Raw genomic sequence first — 18,853 nt, 5'->3', positions numbered from 1 at the left:
TGTACAATTAAACACGAGCAATTTTCTGAGAACCATTCATGCACACTTGCATGATTTTGTCTGTTAAATTTGTGAACGTTTGATTTATCAATTCTTTCTGATTTATTAACAACAAACATGCATGCGGTAATGCTGTACCACTATGTACGGTAATGCTATACCACTATTATATGTGTATATATGTCTGCAGTCGTCGTGGTAAGAGTCTTGAAATATCTGTTTTATTTTGCAGACTCAGTTAAATTTGCTTCTTGAGAAACTTCACAGTACTGTAAGTATGTATACAGATGTAGGATCATAATTTTCTGACATAATCAATTAAGACTTATCTCAACAATATGGCTTACAGTAAATGTGATAAGTAATTGCTTTAGAGTTTGCAGTTATGGTACTTTTGAAATGTCTTGCTGTGCAGGTAATGATTATTGAGTTACTTTAAAAAAAAAAAAAAACACCTTAAAAAAACTTGTTGTAGAATGAAAGTTACACAATTCGAGTAAACTATGAAATCTGTCTGGGCTGCAATCTCCTTTTTTGTCACTTTTACTTCCATCCATTCACTGGCTATGATTGATGACTAATTTGGAGAACATTTAGAGATGTTATTTAGAAGTAAGGCAGATGATAATTTAATTACTGTTTTCAGATTCCATAAAGCTGTTAAAAATAAAATGTTTCATTTTGCTTTTGTGATAGGCTGTAAATGCACAGATGGTCAAAGAACCTGATTCCCCTAATGAGTATTTGCTAATTTAGCTGATGTAATTTGATAGTTTGTGGAATTCTCCATGTAGTTCAACATACTTGGTTTTTTTAGAACTTGTAGTTGTAGGAACACATTCTTGTTTCCCTTGACAGCATGTTCTAACCAATTCTAGATATGAGTTTATGCTCTGTCAAGAAAAGAAAAAGGAGGAAAAACATGGGAAACAAATGGGACAGGTGGTGGAATGTAGCCGACATTAAGATTTTACTGTACTCATGAGGCTGGTCTGAAAGACAGATGATCTCTTTCACGCAGAGCACTCTGGAACTGAGACCCAGTCCAGGAAAAAAGTATGTGGCCAGGCTTGCGGTACTCTTGAGTTTAGCTAACCCATGACTGAGGATGTATTGTTAATATAGAGCTCCCTTGGCAGGTGCTCTCTCACCCTCAGCTGAGAGATGGAAAAAGAGAGAAGACACTGCAAACCAGGAATAATATTATGTTTTCTCAGTCTCAATTTTGTTTTAGTATATAAGGTAGGTTATCATTAGCAGCCACCTGTTATAGGAAAATCTGAATAATTGGATGATGTTTTGCAAAAAATTCATCCTTAATGAATGTGAAATGATTAGAGAAAGCAGTGGTCAAAATTGTAGAGATAGCACACATGGTGATAAGAGAGGAGCAGACTGGAACAACATGGGGGAAGGAAGAGTGAGGCCATGAGCCAAAGAAACTGTAAAAAATAAGTGGGAAGAAAGGAAGGTCAAGTTCATCTGGCATGATTCCAATGTCAGGAGACTGGTAGCGTGTTCACTGATGTGAACTCTGGAGGACTGAGGCATCTAGGTGATGGGACTGTAAAAGATAATGAAGGTAGTAGAATCTAGACTGCTAAATTGTAATTAGATTGTACTAATGTTAAGAACAACAGTTGAGTGAAAACTCAAAAGCTGAGGATCCAATTAATAGCTTGAGCATTGAGATCAGTTACATTAAGACCAAAGCTAGAGCGCAAAACTGATTTATGAGAGAAAAAGAATGTCAGCATTTCTCTTTTAGAATACTATTATCTTGTATCTTTTTTTTTCAGCCATAATTCTTAAATGACTAACTATTATTTCAGGAGGTTTAAAAATGTGTAGATTCTGCTAACTTCTTGTTTTGGTAATAGGGGTCTAGCTTCATTCGCTGCATCAAACCTAATTTAAAGATGACAAATCACCATTTTGAAGGAGGACAGATCCTCTCTCAGCTTCAGTGTTCAGGTAATGTATGCCTGATATTTTTCGCTCTGTTTATTACTTTGGTCATTATAGATTGACCTAAGTTTGAAATACATGAGATGGAAGCAATATTTCCTTGCTTGAACTGTTGCTTTCTAGAAGGTAGCTTATTTATGCCTTATGAACAGCTATTTAGATTCTTAGTAACTTAGCTCTTATTTTAGTCAATAAAACCCTAGAAATAATTCATCTGAACACCATAAGGTCTCTTCTTTGCAAGAAGAGTTGATGTGATTTCCGTCAACTGTTCTTCCATTGATTATAATGAGATTTCAGACACCAGATGCCAATGTAAGAAGCCATGTAGCCATATATTGGTACATAAATTTATAAATTTAGATTTCCTGACCTGGAGCTGAATCCCATCTCTCTGTGTTGCCCACAATATTAATAGGGCAGCAGTTCAGTCCAGAACAATAGAACTCCTTTAAATTACTGTGGTAACAGAAGTGTTAGAAACTCCTGTGTGCATTTAGAGGCAGTCAGTATTAGCTGAGATATCTAATAATTGCAACACACCTGTTTTCTTTGATTTTATAGATACTATGTTAGAGTTGAATTGTCTTGTTTGACTTTTTCAAAATTTCTTTATACCACTGTTAATTTGATTTGGAGCTGAACTGCCAATGAGGGCACTTCAGCATAGTCTCTCCTGTGGTTTTATATACTACAGATTGCAATGCTGCATTTTCATTCTTCTTGAAATGCTAGGTGCTTTCCAATTTTACAGCTTTATTTTAAAGAATGAATATTAGCAGCTTGCTCATGCCCCACTGAACAGCGGAAGGAACTGCTTGCTTGGGAATTAGAGTGCTGGTATTGTCATTCTTCATAGGGTGTTTGTTCATCGAAGTACTTCAATATTTATTTTTTTCTCTTTCCTGTATTTTTGTGCTTTCAGTAGCTTGTGCTTAGGTTTTTTTCTTTTTAAAGTCAAGATACTTCCAGGTTCTGCAGCTGATGTTTTGACAAGTCCGCATGTTTAACGTGTCATGCTATTGTCACAAGAGCTTAATGACTTTTCAGCAATTAGAATTCCATTAACATCATTAGCAGTAGGTTTCTTCAAGTTAACAGCATTTGGTATGTCAGAGAGGAAAAAATAACAAATTAACACCCCACACACACCAATAACTGCAATGTTTTACAGTAGTCTTACAAGCTTACTTTTCCATATGTGCTTACTTTAGCAACAGTAAATGAAGCTTAATCTAGTAAAATAAAGTTATAGTATGTAATGTTAAAAAAGCAAGATGTAATGCTATAAAATCTTTTTCAAAAAAGAAAGACTTAGTGTAAACAAATCAAATTTCCATTGAAAGCAAATATGTAAAAGATTAAGTTTAAAGACAGCAACCAGAAGTTAAGGGCTAACTTAAAAACTTATATGCAAAATCTGGTGCTAGGGTTATGTAAAGCCATGGGCAAAAACTGTCGTGGCCTGTGCTGCTTGAAGTAATTTGAACCTTTTACTGACTTTGTGTCTGTGCTTTACTGATGTCCTAGTTGCAGCAAAAATGTGGTAACAGTATTCAGGACATGAAAATTACATCTTAGCAGCTTATACCTAGTACTGCAAGTACACTAAGTGTTCTAGCACTGCATATGTATTTGATGCTGCACCTGTACCACATCTCACAAATATCATTGACGTGATAAAATAAACGCCTGGCCAGGCATTGTTTGGTTAGTTTTGTTTGCTTTTTTCTTTAAAAATGAAAATGTCAAGTCTGCTAAAAAGAAAAAATATTTAGAGGAATTATTAGGAAAAAAATCCTCTGCCTGATTGGGTGTTGCTTAACTCTCAAATAGGGAGAAGATTGTATGTGCTCTTCTCATCTGTTCAGTATTAACTTTTTGTGAATGATCACATGATCAAGAAATGTTAGAGGCTGGATCAAGTCCCAGCTGAACTCAGGTTTAGTCTCTGAACAGTGTTGTTGAGGCTTATGTCATGAACTACTGGTTATTTTAAAAATCACTGCTCCATTTGCATTTTACTGATACCAACTTTTGTGCATGTGTTTCTGTGAATCTAGGAATGGTGTCTGTTCTGGATTTGATGCAAGGTGGTTTCCCTTCGCGTGCTTCATTTCACGAACTATATAATATGTACAAGAAATACTTGCCTGAAAAATTGGCTCGACTGGATCCTAGGCTCTTTTGCAAAGTAAGAAAGAAATTAATTCTTCTATATCGTCCAGGACAGAGAATGTATTGTGGTTTTTTTTTTTTTTTTGTGGGTTTTGAACTTTTTTTTTGTTTTTTTTTAAGGAGGCAGAATATAATCCTGTTTTCTGTGTTTCAGGCACTATTTAAAGCCTTGGGACTGAATGAAAATGATTACAAATTTGGGTTAACCAAGGTGTTTTTTAGACCCGGCAAGGTAATGTTTCTCTTGGAGTTCATGAATGTGAATCTTAGAATAATTTCAGTTGGAAGGGACCTCTGAAGGTGACTTTGTTCAACATACTGCTAGAAGTGTGGCCAACTTAAATAGGGTTGCCAAGGGCTTTTTGTAAATACTGTTCATTTTCTGTGAAAAAAATATATATAATAACTGATATAATTGGTTTCATAGTCTTGTTGCTAATGCTGCTGTATTCCTAATGTGATGTTTGTATTCCCAGATGTTCTACCAGTCACTTAAGACTTTTGTTGACTATTAAAAAGAGCGAGTCAGAGCAAAGGAAAAATATTTTCTAATAAAATCTGTTTACAGCTGAAATCTCTTTCTGTGATTATGAGCATTGCTGCTGCTATGCAGAGAAGGGAGATGAAGTAGGGAGCTGTTGTGACTAGAAAGGAAAATTATTGTAGTCCCAGAAGAATGTTCTTACTGTCATAATTACCAAAAAGCAGAAGTGCAGGATTTTCAGAAAAGGTTGCCTTTAGCTGGACTCTTATAGAAAGGTTAAAAATTGAGAAGTGCTTTTGGGGCTTTATTTTTTCCCAGATACAAAATTAGATGTGTCTTGAAGTTGTGGAAGGCCAGAGTAAGTGTTCGGGATGTAGAGAAACAATTTTTAAAAATGTTGGCGATAAATATTTTTAGTGATTAATAAATGGTTGGATTATTCAAAATGCTAAGTGTTACACATCAATTAAACAAACAAACAAACAAACAAACAAAAAACCCCAGTAGTCATTTCTGTTATCATTAAAGAATAAAGTGATGCCAGACATACCTGCTCACTTGAATTAATTGAAAGCTGATATGATGATGGCATACAGTTTAGATTAAAAATATTTTACTTTTCAACTCAACATGCTCTTAAATAATAATGCCTAACACTGTCTTTTCTTCTCATTTGTAAAACACTTTTTTTTTTTTTTTAATTTAGTTTGCGGAGTTTGATCAGATAATGAAGTCTGATCCAGATCACTTAGCAGAGCTAGTTAAACGAGTGAATCGCTGGCTTATCTGCAGTCGTTGGAAAAAAGTTCAATGGTGTTCTCTCTCAGTGATTAAATGTATGTATTTTATGTTTTATTAAATCAAAATATTTGTTAAAAATATAGCAAAACAATTGTTATCACCTTGAAATGTGGCTAAGGACATGTATAGCAGATGGTTACATACTAAAGTCTGAGTAACTGCTTTCAAGGATGGTGAGATTTTTTTTTTATATACTTTACATTAGGTACACATAGTGGGGCTTAGAGCAGAGGTGTTTAAAAGTGGAACATACAGCCCACCACCAATCTCCCGTGTCTAGTCTGTTCTGGTTACTGAAGCCTCAGTAAACACTTGCACAGAAATAACTAGCTATCACAGGTCTTGCAGGGAAGAGACTTCTACATCAGCAGGAAAGAACAGTAGTTCAACTCTCAGCTGACAACATGGAGTCATTTAGTTCTGGGAGGTGCCTGCACAGAGGTTGTCATTTCTGGACAGAAGCTGCATGTTTGAAAGCACTGGCATGAATTACAAGGCAAACATCTCCACTCCAGCAATTACTGCTGACCAGCAAATAAGTGCCTATCGCTATTGACAAGTGTGGCACTATGGCGAGCATGCACGCACTTAATTTCTGTTTGTTTTGTGTGGGAGCCTCTATGCCTGGCTCAGGATTCTGAATTCTGTTGTCTGCTGTGTCTTAAGTGTTGTGGTTCTGGCATAGACCTGGCTCTCAAGCACGTGTAGTCCACATACAGTTTTGAGCCCTCAAGTATGTGAATAATATAGGAGTTGTGCTAAATCGTATAAATCATTGAGACTCAGTATCTTCTGTGTGTTTACAGTGAAAAATAAGATAAAATATCGAGCCAGTGCCTGCATTAAAATACAAAAGACTATTCGTATGTGGCTTTGCAAGAGAAAGCACAAACCACGGTAAGAGGATATTCCTTGGTTGAAGAAAATGGATTGTTAATATTATTTTCTTGTGAATGTAAAGAGGAGATTTATTATGCTTAACTAAATATACCTGAAGTCATAGAATGATGCTAAGTACGACTGAAAGAGACTTTGAGAGGTGCCGTGTTCCTCCTCTCTCTCCTAAGGACGAATAGACTAAATCTGAACCTTTCCTAAGAGATGTTTGTTTACCTCTTTGTTAATAAAATCCTTCAGTGATAGCCTAGTTATTTGAAATCCTTAGTTAAGTCTCCCTAAATGAAATTTAAGCTCATTAATTTTTGTCCTTTACCCATTCACACCTTCCTTTATGGGCCCCCTTTCTTTTTTATCTTAAAAATAATTGTGTGTTCTGTCTGTCTTGTCTCTTCTTGAAATTAAGTAATTCCATTAGCTTTAATCTGACTTCATGGAATACTGATGGAAAAAACAGTTCAATCATTAAGCTCTGCTGACGCCTTTTTGTTCTTTGATAGAGATCCAACTCTCTGTTCTTTACTAATGGGGTTCTTATGAAATGTTTTCTTTTACATCCTTTGATAGTTATGTTTCATTTTGTACCTTGGCATTTCTGACCATGTCCCTATATTTTTAAGATGTTCTGTATTATCTTTAATGATTTGATTTAGTTTCTACTTTTTGTGTGTTTTTTTTTTCCTGAATCCCAGTTCAGTAATTTCTTTCTAGGAAGACTGTCTCTGCAGAATTGTAACTTGTATGTGTGGCCTTCAGTATTGGTTCTTTAAAAAGTTCCAAGTTTCCTGGACTCTTCTTTTCCCCAGACTTTTTTTTTTTTTCCCCTGTGGGGTCTAATGACTGGATTCCCTGCTGTGTTAGTTAAGTTTTCTCTGATTCAGTCCCTCTATTGCTCTTTGAGTAAGTGGCACAAATCAATCTTTATTCACTCTGGTCAAAATCCTCTAGTGGATAGTAATGATTTGTTACTGAAAAAAAAAACCCAACCCCCACATTAATTCTCAAAATAAAAATGCATTTTTCCATTTTGAGTCACCATCTGCTAATCAGTTTTAATTATTGTTTGCCAAAGGCTCCATTGCTTAGTTACTTCATGTGATAATGTTTGAATTTCAAAAAAAGACGTTGAGTTTTATCAGAAAGCATAACTTGCCTCCTCTATCTACGTCTTTAATGTGAGTGATTAGTGATAGTTTTTAAAAATAGCATCTTGTGAAAACATCTCAAGATACAAATAAATTGCCTTACCTTCACAGCATTGATGGCCTGATAAAAGTGCGTACACTGAAGAAGAGACTTGATAAATTTAATGAAGTAGTAAGTGCTCTGAAGGAGGGGAAGGCAGAGACAAGTAAGCAGGTCAAGGAGCTGGAGTATTCTATTGATGCTTCAATGACCAAAATTAAGGTATGATAATAATCAGAGAAATAGTTTCTTATTACTGGAATCTTTTAAAAACTTAATCTAAAGTAGAAGGCCAATGTGGTTTTTTTTAATAGAAAATACATTTTAATATAGAGGTCTTAATTTTCAGAGGCACTGGGTAAATCCTGTTTAAAATTATTTGTGAATGTAAGTGAAGTGAATCCTGAAACTGGGTGCACGCATCTAGACTTTGATATTATTATCTGTGTTTCAAAATTGGCACTGGATAATTTAAAGCAAAAATGTATGTTGGTATTATGAGACAAATGTTGTTAATAATTTGCTCGTTGCTTTTATTATTGGAATAATGCATATTAGCAGTGTTTTAAATTAATTAGGGCTGAAACATACAAGCATTTATCACAGAGTGAAGAGATTTATTTTCCAGTTACAAGTTTTTTTCAGACTTGGTAATAAAGAGAATTCAGCTTGTTGATTATGCTTCAGGGTCTATAGTTCTCTGTTTCTTACAGAAGAGCACACAGACAAAATGAAAGCACACTGGGATTTATTAATGTTAGAAAGAATTTGATATGTTGAATTTTTGTTTCATGCAATGTTATAGATTTCTTAGTGTACTGTATTAAGATTTTTCTATTTAAAATCACTGTTGAAAAGATGATAGAGTTAACCTGTCAACTTACAGTTCTATTTTCTTATAAAAATAAGACAATTTGATTATTATGATACACCCTCAGAAAAGGTCAGCAAACACCCTGTATTGCAGTTTTATTAGTATACATCAATATGAATGGTAAAATGAAATTAAATTGTAGCTATTAATGAGGTTTGAAAACATATGTAGCAAAGGCTATTGTTTTAAGTATTTTCAACCTCTTATTTGCTGCTAATACCTTTTTAAAAAAAGTTAGTCACGGCGTGGTCCAATACTTTTTTTTTCTGAGTGCTAGCACATGTAGTAAGAGAAACTATTCTGTGCTATGACAAAAAAGGCAGAGCTGTGAATAACTAAGCAGCTAAGAACACAACACAATATGCACATGGGAGGTCCTTAGTTTTCATCTTAGCATGGTAAGAATTAATTTCTGTTGCTTAAAACTGCAAGGTTTAAAAAATGAAGGCATGTTTTAAAGAGAAGTCATGTTTAATTTCAGTGATAAAATGGAGATTACTTTGTATGGTTTTATATGAGAGGAGAGTAATGGATCCCCAGGATTTTAGGAAGGAAGGGAAGGATGTGCTCAAGCTCCTCCCCCATCCTGAAGTGGATATATAATTTAATTATACTGCTCAATGCTTTCATTTCACTTAATATTTTTTCAATATACATTTTTTAAAAGTGAAGTACAAAGGTAAAGGAATATAATCCCCTCTTGCTTCATTTTACAGACCACTATAATGAGTAGGGAACAGATACAGAACGAATACGACGCTCTAGTTAGAAGCTCAGAGCAGCTTCTCAGTGCACTGCAAAAGAAGAAACAACAAGAGGAGGAAGCAGAGAGGCTACGACGCATCCAGGAGGAAATGGAAAAAGAAAGAAAGAGACGTGAAGAGGAAGAACGACAACGAAGGAAGGAAGAAGAGGAAAGACGTCTGTGAGTCTTGAATAAGTTGCTGGTTATAGAAAGAGGAAAAAAAATAGGAAAAGCACTTTAATGAGGTTTTTTTTTAATACTCCTGTGCTTAAAGATTGTCGCTTGGATTGTACTCCTAGTGTGCTATGCAGCGTAAAACATTTCCTTTCCCAGTAATTTATAAAGGTAAGTGTAGTCAGAATAGAGTATGGAAGAAATTATATGATGCAGCTGGAAATATGGGTAGACTTGGAAAACTTCTTCACTTTACATGTAGCGTCCTGTCATCAGGACTGTACTGACTTCTGGATTACCATTCAACTTTATGGAAGATGCTTTCATATCTCTTCTTCATTTGCATTGTAATAACATGTTTTCATTTCCTCCTCCTCTTTTATAATAGGAAATCTGAGATTGAGGCAAAGAGAAAACAGGAAGAGGAAGAGAGGAAAAAGAGGGAAGAGGAGGAAAAGCGTATTCAGGTAATGTTTTAGCTGTGTGGGGGTTTGGGGGTTTTTTTTGGTGGTGGTGGTTTTTTGGGATTTTTTTTTTTTTTTTTAGTCTTTTTCACAGCTTACATTCTCCACTGAATCTAAGGGCCTCATTTTATAAATGTGTGTCTCAAAGTCCTTCAGCAGTGTTGCTTTAGTAGTAAACGTAAGGTGAAAATCATTATTAGGGCATCCCAAGACAGATCACCTATTTCTGGTCCACATGCATGTTCAAGTCTTCAGACTAGAGGTGCATTTGTTTTTAAAGGATTTTTAAAGTTATTTTAAAGTTAAAAATACACAGCACTGGAGAATCCTAGTTTAGCCTTTGAAGTTTTTGCAGATGTCCCATGTCAGGCAAGTTTGGCACTCTTTTACTAGAAGTCACGTCTGGACTCAGACTACGTCATGTACCAGCTTAACTGTAAACACTTTCAGAATATTGGTAATAATGAGAGGATACAGGACTGTCTCTAGTAGCCCCCTTGACTACATTCATGTAGTCAATACATGCAGTTCAAACCCTGTTCCTCTACCACTCCACCATGATCCTGACACTTCTTACTGATCCCATCATGAACTCTCACTCTGAGGTGTGTTTGGCCCCTATACCCTTGTTTTCCTCTTGTCTTGGAGGTTGCCTGGGTGACCTGGGAGAGCAGTCTTGGAGGGAGAAGGCTTGTCTGTAGGGGCAGTTGTAGCAAGCACAGGGCAGTGGTCACTGATGTTTACAGACTCTTTCAAGCCCTGTCCATGATTAATCAGAAACAGAATTTTTCTCCTGTATCTTGTTATCCCTGGAGTTAGCCTAGCACTGCTTAGCCTCCTTGCCTCTGCATACTCTTTTCTATCACCTTACCCTTGTTCCTGATAAACAAGTCGCTGGAACTAGGAGAGAAATTATAGCCTAACTTTGATGAAAAATGAATCTTTCCTGTATTAACGGGTCTGTCACCTGTATCAGAATAATAAGCTCTACCAGCTTGCAGAAGTTAAGCATAAAAAGAGTAAGCTGCTATTTGGCTAGTCTCTAAATCATTGCTTGGAGACCACTGCAGATGTGCCTAGCATTTTGTGAGAAATTCATAGGATAAGTTTCCATTCAGGGACAGTTTTTAAATGGATTAAACTTTGTCCACTGAGGAAGCGAGATGGAGTGTTGCCAGAAGGTTTAAAAACTTGGTCTGCCAGCACTAGGAGCACCTCTAAGGATTGTCTTTATTTATGTTTCTTTGTTTCTCAGATGTGGATATCTGCAATGCAGAATGTAATGTACACTTTTACTTAGAAACGCTATGTTTGGACACAAAGCAGATACGTAATCCAGTAGGGTATTTCTTTCTTCTACATACAGTTAATTACTCATTATCTATCCTTCTGGTGGTTGTTTGTTAGAATCAGCTAATCTAAAATGGGATTCATAGGGTAAAGTCACTGGTCTTACTGCACTGCTTTAGTGGTGCAAATTCAAGATGATGAGTGGAAAGTGACTTTGTCTCCTTTGTTGACTTTTGGGCACTAAGAAAGGCACTGCTAAGACTTGGCATGTATGACTTCAGAAGTATGATTTGGATTGTTCAATTACACACAGATTACTTACTGTGTGTGCAAGACCCTCTGTTAAATAGTGATGGTAAACTGGAATTATAGTTTTGCTCTGCAGCAGCAGTATATGTCGATTGCTTCTGCATTGCAGTAAGTCAGAATTTTACCATTTGCCTAAATGCAAAGCCAGATCAGGTCCATAGAGGATTCCAGTGTTTGTCTTGATGTCTTTTCAAAATGAACCACAGACCTGTTCAAAATGAACCACAGTGCCTGTTGCGAAGTCCTGTAATGTCAAATGCAGAATATCAAGGGAGTATTGTGTTAGCGCTATGGAGGAATAACCATATTGCTCTGTATCATCTGAGTTTTAATGATTCTAAAAACTTTTGAAGCCTAATTTTCATAATGGTTAACAAAAAGCTTCATGTATTTTTTAAATAAGGAATAATTGATTGACACTTTAATTTGAAAAAGTAATACAAGAGGTGGACAATAATGATTTGATAAACTGTATGTAAACCAAGATACAATCTATAGCTGTTTTGTTTTTCTTGGGTCAAGCTAAATACTAATGCTGTTACTTTTTCAGTTCTGTAAATTTTGCATGTTTTGAAAGCTATGAATACACTACTTGGCATATTTTTCTAATAATTTGCTTATGTAGCATTTTTGTTTGGGTTGGATAAGGTTAAAGGTGTGTTTTTATAAAACAGGCTGAAATTGAGGCTCAGCTAGCTAGAGAACGAGAAGAGGAAACCCAGCACCAGGCAGTTCTTGAACAAGAACGTCGTGATCGTGAACTTGCGATGAGAATTGCCCAGAGTGAGGCAGAACTCATCAGTGACGAGGCTCAGCTTGATTTAGGATTGCGCAGGTATGGGGTTAAGTAGTTAAATTTCTCTTTTTTTTTTTTTTTTTTTTTCCCTATCCTGATCCCTTTGAGAATATGCTCTTGTTGGTTTTACGTATTTTTGTATTAATTGAACGGACCTTTTAAGTCAGTGTACTGCATTATTTTTCAAATTAACTTGTGAAATTTGTTAGATTGCTTTTTGCTTAAACACTTTGTCCATTTTGCATCTTGCAACGTCAGTAATTTAGTAGGTGCTTGTGAATACAACTGCAGTTCTCTTTCTCTTTTTGAGTTCTGGCAAGGACAGTAACCAATTTAAATTATGATTTTTATTACTCATTTAAAGTAGTGAATGGAATTTCTTCAATGGTAAGTAGTAATAAAATATACCCTTTCTGGTACTCGATGGTTCCAGTGTGAATTTATGTGTGGTTTTTTTTTTTTTTTTTTGACAAGAAGTCCTTTTTGAATGCAGAAATAGTAGTTATTTCTGTGTCCTGACTGGTAGTTTTTTTTACAAGTGGAATGAATATATTTAATATACATGGCTTTGAAAATTAAATGTTGTCTTAAACATTTTGGTTTGTTTTGTTTGAACTTCTTGATGTGTCACAAGAAGTGCTTGGCTTTTGGTATCCAGATCCACACTGCCTGCAAAGCAAGAGCTCTTCATGTGTAAAGGGTGATGCCTCAGAAGCTTTATAGCCAGCAAATGTACATGTAATTAATTGATGTATTTTCTAACTGTGTGCCTTTGTTTCTTCCCTGGAAAGCATCTTTAAGATTTTCTCTCTGCATAGTTCTCCTAAGGAGAAAAACAATTTGTGCCCCCCCCCCAACCTTTTTTTTTTTTTTTAATTGATAAGAGTTCTGATTTCAGATTACCCAGTTCAAATATGATCAAGGTAAATCTATGATTTAACAAAGTTTTGCTGCCCAGACAGGGCACTTTCTAAAGGGGTTCTGTGTTAATCGGGGTTCAGTGAAAAGTGAATTACGGCTCTTGGCTTTCTGTTTCTATATCAAGAACACAGCAGTACTGGGAAAAGTTTGGGTGAGAATTTGGCATAAAATTCTAGTAAAAATAGTACTTAGTGGTCAAATTGCATACAGGGACTTATGACCATGATCACATCATTGGTGACTTCATTAGTACTGGTCTACTCAGTTTGTTGTTGTTGTTGAAAGAAGGGGGTGTAAGAAAATTCCAAGTGTTTCCCTGGAATTTCAAGCTCCCAGATGTGTTCTCTTTGCTACTCACATTTTATCTAGATCGATACTTTTTTTTAATAACTGTATGCCTACATGAGATAGCTAGGTAATTTTTTTGTTACGTACAATACTGATTTTTAGACGCTTCCACTAAAATTATTGTGGTTTTGCCCTCAGTTATACAATAGCTATCATATTGTCTCAGATAAGACTTTAACATGCTCAGCTGGGTATCCAGGTGCTTCACAGACAGCATTCTGGAGGCTTTCATACTTTCCCTGTTTGAATTTTGGTGCAATACTTTGAAGGTAAACCCAAAGTCACTCTAGTGTTGCAACCTGGCAAACTTCTCTTAAATATGAAAGAAGGGAGGCATTAGACAAGAAGGGCTCAGAGAATTCAATAGCTTTTCTGTCAGTGGAGCTCTGATCTCCACAGTGTTTCCTACTGCTCATGGGTGATGCTGGTATTTGTCTTCCTTGTGTAGTCCCGGAATGGACGATGAACTAACCATCCTGATAGTTATGACTGCTAGTTTCTCTCAGCTGTGTAGCTAGCAGCAGGAGAATTAAAACTCCTTTCTGAATGATTGGAAAGTTCAGAATGGTCTGAACAAGTTAACACAGTGATGTAAATTCTTTCTTGAACAAAATAATATATAAATCTAGAAAAAAATAGTAGAGAGATTTTTCTGCTTATATGAGATTTCTTTTTAGGTCATTAGCAAAATTTTTCCTTTCTGTATCTGCAGTCCACTTTGAAGAGTTTTCAGCATGTCCAAAAATTCTTTAATTTCACCTTCAATTTGATTTTGTTTTTGTTTGTTTAAAAACAAACTAAAATGATCTGCAGACCCCAATATCTTCTACTGAAATCCAAGGGCAGATTTCCACATAACTGCAGGAATTGGCTTAAAGGTAGAAACTGTGGGAATTCTTCTCTGAAATGAAAACTATTTATTGGTCTGAACAAAACATGTAATTTAATATAAACATAAATTCTCAGGACTTATTTTAACTGATATCAATTAAAAATTTATTAGAGTCGAAGGAGGTTATATTCTGCCATATTCTGGATTTGAGACTTGCATATTACCATACGATAAGTGAAATCACTGTGACTTTTATGTATGTATATTTCCCTTTTCTGTTAAATTTTGCTGTAGTAAGATAAAGCATGTATCACTCCATACTGAATTCATGCAGTATACTGGTTCTACAGTGTTTTCACACAATTTTGTAAAAAATCGTTTCGTGCTTAGACGTTGGCATGAATAAAAGGGTATTTTCCGTTGTGCTGTACTACCTGTGCAGTGAAAATAGTAAGAACAAGGTGATTTTTATATGCCATTTTGAAGGAACTCTTGTATTTTGCTCATATTTAAGGAACATGTGATACTTGTGTGTTGTCATATTTGAAAATGAACAGCATCTACTTTATTTCTTTTCTCATCAATACCTTGCTGCATTCACCATTAGTTTTTGTAGATATTTAAAGTTCGTAAATATTAGTAGTTTCTTTGAGAAATATACTTGTTGGCTCCTGTCAAAGAAGAGAAGTTGTGTGTTCTGGCAATAGATCCAGCATTCCTATTTGTGCTTATTGGACCTCTCCTAGCGTCATCCAATTTTATTTCTCATCCACAATTTGAAAGCGTGTGTAATAAGGGATTTACTGCGCCTAGGAGTAAATTGACAGAAGTGCTTAGCACTTAAGTAAAAATTAGTTAAATAATAGATATCTGTTTTCAACTGTGTAATATTTTTTAATTTATGTGGCTTATTGAAACATATAGTATAACATATAGCACCAAAATAAGCTAGCCTCAGTGAATCTATTGTGAATTTATCCGTTCCGTGTGTTGCGTTGGAACAATTGAAATAAGTTCTAATTTGTAGCATACTCGGTGCTGCATGTGTGTGTACGTGTGGGTCTTCAGTATGGCAGTTGGACTCAGTGTCTTTTCACAGCTTGCATGAGGAAGCTATCTTTCCTGTTCCCAGAGTAGCTATGTGAGGATTGCTGTTATTTCTTGTGATTTGCTTATTCAGGCATAAAATATATCAGTAGCATGTCTCAAAATCTTTGATTTTGAAAGATGGGGGGGAGGGGGAGAAAGGGTGAGGGAAATTTTCATTTGTACATTTTTTCCAGATTGTCTTAATGTAACGTTTTAAAAATAATTTAGCACGCATGATTGAATGAGAAAGGTGAAAAAAAAAGGTCTATACAGTCCTGTTTCTCAGTATAAAAAAAAAAAAAAAAAAAAATCGTAAGGTAGTAAATAAGGTGTGAGAGAGCAGGAAATACTATGACCCACCTTTTCCCACTTCAGTTATTAGAAAGGTAGCTAGGAAGTATTCTATCTAACATAAATATCTTCTATTTGCAGAGCCAATGGAACAAAGCTGCAAATGACTGCGTATGGCATTTTTTTCCATTTGAATGCTCTAATAGAAAAAACAGCAATGCTAATTAATTCAAAGGAAATTGATATTGTCCTCTTATTTACTAATACCCCATAATAATCTTCATTAGCATGCATCTGTAAACTTTAAATCAGTTTGTAATACCTTATATCCACTACTTTGTTTATGTCTAATAAATGAGTTAATAACCTAATATGCCTAATAATATCTATTTAAAGATTATGATATAATTAGTGTAAACTTTTTCACATACCATCCATTTTTCACTGCCCTGTGTGATTTATTGCTCTTTGCAGAATCACGACTGTATATATATATATAAGAATGGAAATTATTTAAAATAAGTAGCCATTTTTTTTGTGCACTTGAATTAGCTTCAGTTTGGATGGCAAGAGACTATCACAGTTATAAAATCTGGTTTTATATTAATATGTTTGGTTTATGCTTATTTATTGATTTTCTTATAGGGAACAAATGGCCACAGAAATGTCAGAAATATTGTCTAGGTAGGTGAGAAGACAACACCAAATGAATCAATCATTTTGTAAAACAAAATCACACACAAAATGGGTGGAATTATTATGGGATGAAAAATAATGGAATTTTTTCTTTAAGTGCTAAGCAGATAAGTAAATTATTTCTTTCAGATAAATTTCCTTTATCAACACCTTTTTTCCAGCAATTATTTTTCTGCTATTTTAATTGATCATGTAAAAAAAAGAATAAGAATAGTTCACATACCCTGGAATTTTGTGTAATTTTGAATGTTCCTCCAGCTTTCTTCTCTTTTCACCTTTCTTATCATGATAATGGAAGACTAGGCTCCACATCTTTTGAAGGAGGATTTCTACAGATTCAACACCGATTTAATGAAGTTACTTAATGTTAATGTAACTGTTAGTGCTTTTAATAAGAAAATACTCTAGTTATAATTCCTTTCAAATAAATGCAATTTTGAAAATTACCATGTTAAAAGAATATTAAAACCCTCCTTAAGACATCCAAACAAAATCCCCTTCTGAGATTTCTTGAACGCTAATGCAAGATTTTGTGCACAATGCAGGAGGAAAGGAGAATGCAGGTTTAGATCCAAATAGAATTCTACTGTAACAGTCTCATACTAGTTTGTGTTAGAATACTAATTCTCTGTTGAAAGAAATTGTTATAATGTCCTCCATATCAGTGAGTGACTAGAAAGTGTTTTGTGCAACTTGAGGACAAAAATAACCTTCTGAAGCTTACATAAGAAGCAAAATTGTCAAAAGTCAATCTGTTGTTAAACAAGACACTATGCTGTTGATATGTAGTCCGAAGATGATCAGTCTCGCAAGACTGATGGGTTTTCTGGTTGTAGAACACAGCTGTTCACTAAATTTGTTTCCTGCAGTGGCATTTTGAGAATAGGAATAAACAGTGTTGTGTGTAATTAAGCTAGCATGTGAATTTAGATGGCTAGATTGTATTACATATATTGATATAGTTCCAATGACAATGGCCAATTCTTAACATGCAAAAAAAAATCACAAAACTTTGAGGGAAAATCAGAAGCTCTGTGTTTTGGTTGAATTGAAAATACAATACTTCTTACTGCATGCTTGTTTAACTAAACTTTTTTCACTTTTCATATACTGGAAACTTTTGACCTGAGACTGATTTTTTTTTTTTAAGTCTGAAAATAGTGTTTAGGATACATAACTGTGTCACATTGAGCAGTGAAAACTGACTGTCAAGTATGATGCTGCTCTTGCTGCCAGACTGTTATGCTTAAAGTCATGTAGAAAACAAAAGAGTGATCTGCAGAGTAGTACTGTAATGGAAAGGCTAAGCCGTTCAATTGGATTAGCATTCTTAAAGATTACTAGTTTAACCAGAGATCTTACAGCCTAGTTCTGCTGCTCTAAATTATGTGGCAAACAGAGTAGTGGGTACTGTTGCTAATTAAGGAAAATCCTTAGGATTTGTCAAATTAGATTCAAGAAGGTTAGACACCAGGCAGCGGAAATTACATTTAGCAGCAATCCTTTTATGTCCTACAGGTATGCCAATGATAACAAAATATTAAAATATATATTTTGAAGGAGACTGTCTGTCTAATCATTTGTTTTACACTTAAGAGTAGTGCTAAGGGTGAGGAAAAATTCCTGTCCCTCAGCTATGTACTGATTAAAAGTCAAAGAGGTAATTTTTTATGTCAGACTTTTCACATACCATCACTAGAAGCTGTATGTCGACTCAGATTAGTAGTATGAGTAGGCATAATTAAGCTGATGCTGCAATAAACGGTAAGATTCTGTAGTTTTAATTACATTTGAAGAGGTGGTTCAATTGCTATTAAGAAGAACATTTGGTTAAACAGATTGTTTTATTCTATGAATCTTAAAAATAAATCGCATTTCTTATCTCTGCTTTCAGAACTGCTATATCTGCATAGAGAAAATTTTCACAGAAAATGTATTTATAACCTATTAAGTAAAAAGGGAAAATAAACAACATAAAACTTCATAGTCCCACATGAGACCTTTATGGAAAAATAAACTTCAAAATAACATTCACTGGATTATAAATACTGTAATAATGTAACAGTCCCATAAAGATATTGCTGCACAAACAGACTTTAACTGAAAAGGCCTGGTTTCTTCTGTTTTTCTCTTGTGGATTTTTGAAGTGATACATTGCATCAAATATTTTGCTATTCTTGTAAAGATCTAGTTTCTGCTGAACAAATCCTCTCAGATCCTGAAAGATAATTCAGTTTGCCTCATGTTCTTAGTCATGGGTATTAGCAGAGGTTGGTAAAATCATGTGTCTGTTCCTGAATTCCTTAGTGTTTAAAAAGTATTCTAATCATCACTGAACGTTGGAGCGTTTTGAACTTAGTTTGTATCCAAATAATCCATGGGAAGTTTGCTGTTCCTAAGGGAGAGTTCTTCCACTTCTTATCCATACCATTTTTAAGAAAAAAATTTTTTTTTTTTTTTTCAGATTTATCTTTATATGTATACATGTAATGTTTGTTTGTTACGTGGATA

At 34.8% G+C, this 18,853-nt stretch overlaps 1 protein-coding gene across 7 annotated transcripts in view; it reads left to right on the top strand.

Moving 5' to 3' along the window:
• The window catches only part of MYO6 (myosin VI), a gene marked incomplete at both ends in the record, with an annotated part of 80,636 nt that overhangs the window by 52,508 nt on the left and 9,275 nt on the right, over nt 1-18,853 (top strand). For 3 of the 7 annotated variants that reach the window (XM_082305550.1, XM_082305545.1, XM_082305547.1), the window contains 12 exons: nt 233-271; nt 1,881-1,974; nt 4,032-4,162; nt 4,301-4,378; nt 5,337-5,466; nt 6,238-6,328; nt 7,585-7,735; nt 9,104-9,312; nt 9,695-9,773; nt 12,044-12,204; nt 15,788-15,817; nt 16,292-16,330. In XM_082305550.1, coding sequence (XP_082161676.1) covers nt 233-271; nt 1,881-1,974; nt 4,032-4,162; nt 4,301-4,378; nt 5,337-5,466; nt 6,238-6,328; nt 7,585-7,735; nt 9,104-9,312; nt 9,695-9,773; nt 12,044-12,204; nt 15,788-15,817; nt 16,292-16,330 — 1,232 coding nt within the window. Of the gene's footprint in view, nt 1-232; nt 272-1,880; nt 1,975-4,031; nt 4,163-4,300; nt 4,379-5,336; nt 5,467-6,237; nt 6,329-7,584; nt 7,736-9,103; nt 9,313-9,694; nt 9,774-12,043; nt 12,205-15,365; nt 15,408-15,787; nt 15,818-16,291; nt 16,331-18,853 lie in introns of all 7 variants that reach the window. The other 4 variants (XM_082305549.1, XM_082305546.1, XM_082305548.1 and 1 more) reach the window with 2 other exon arrangements.

Source organism: Platalea leucorodia (genome assembly GCF_965183815.1).
Source record: "Platalea leucorodia genome assembly, chromosome: 3".
Lineage (NCBI taxonomy): Eukaryota > Metazoa > Chordata > Aves > Pelecaniformes > Threskiornithidae > Platalea > Platalea leucorodia.
Note: the sequence above shows the minus strand (reverse complement) of the source record. Positions and strands in the feature narration are given on the sequence as shown.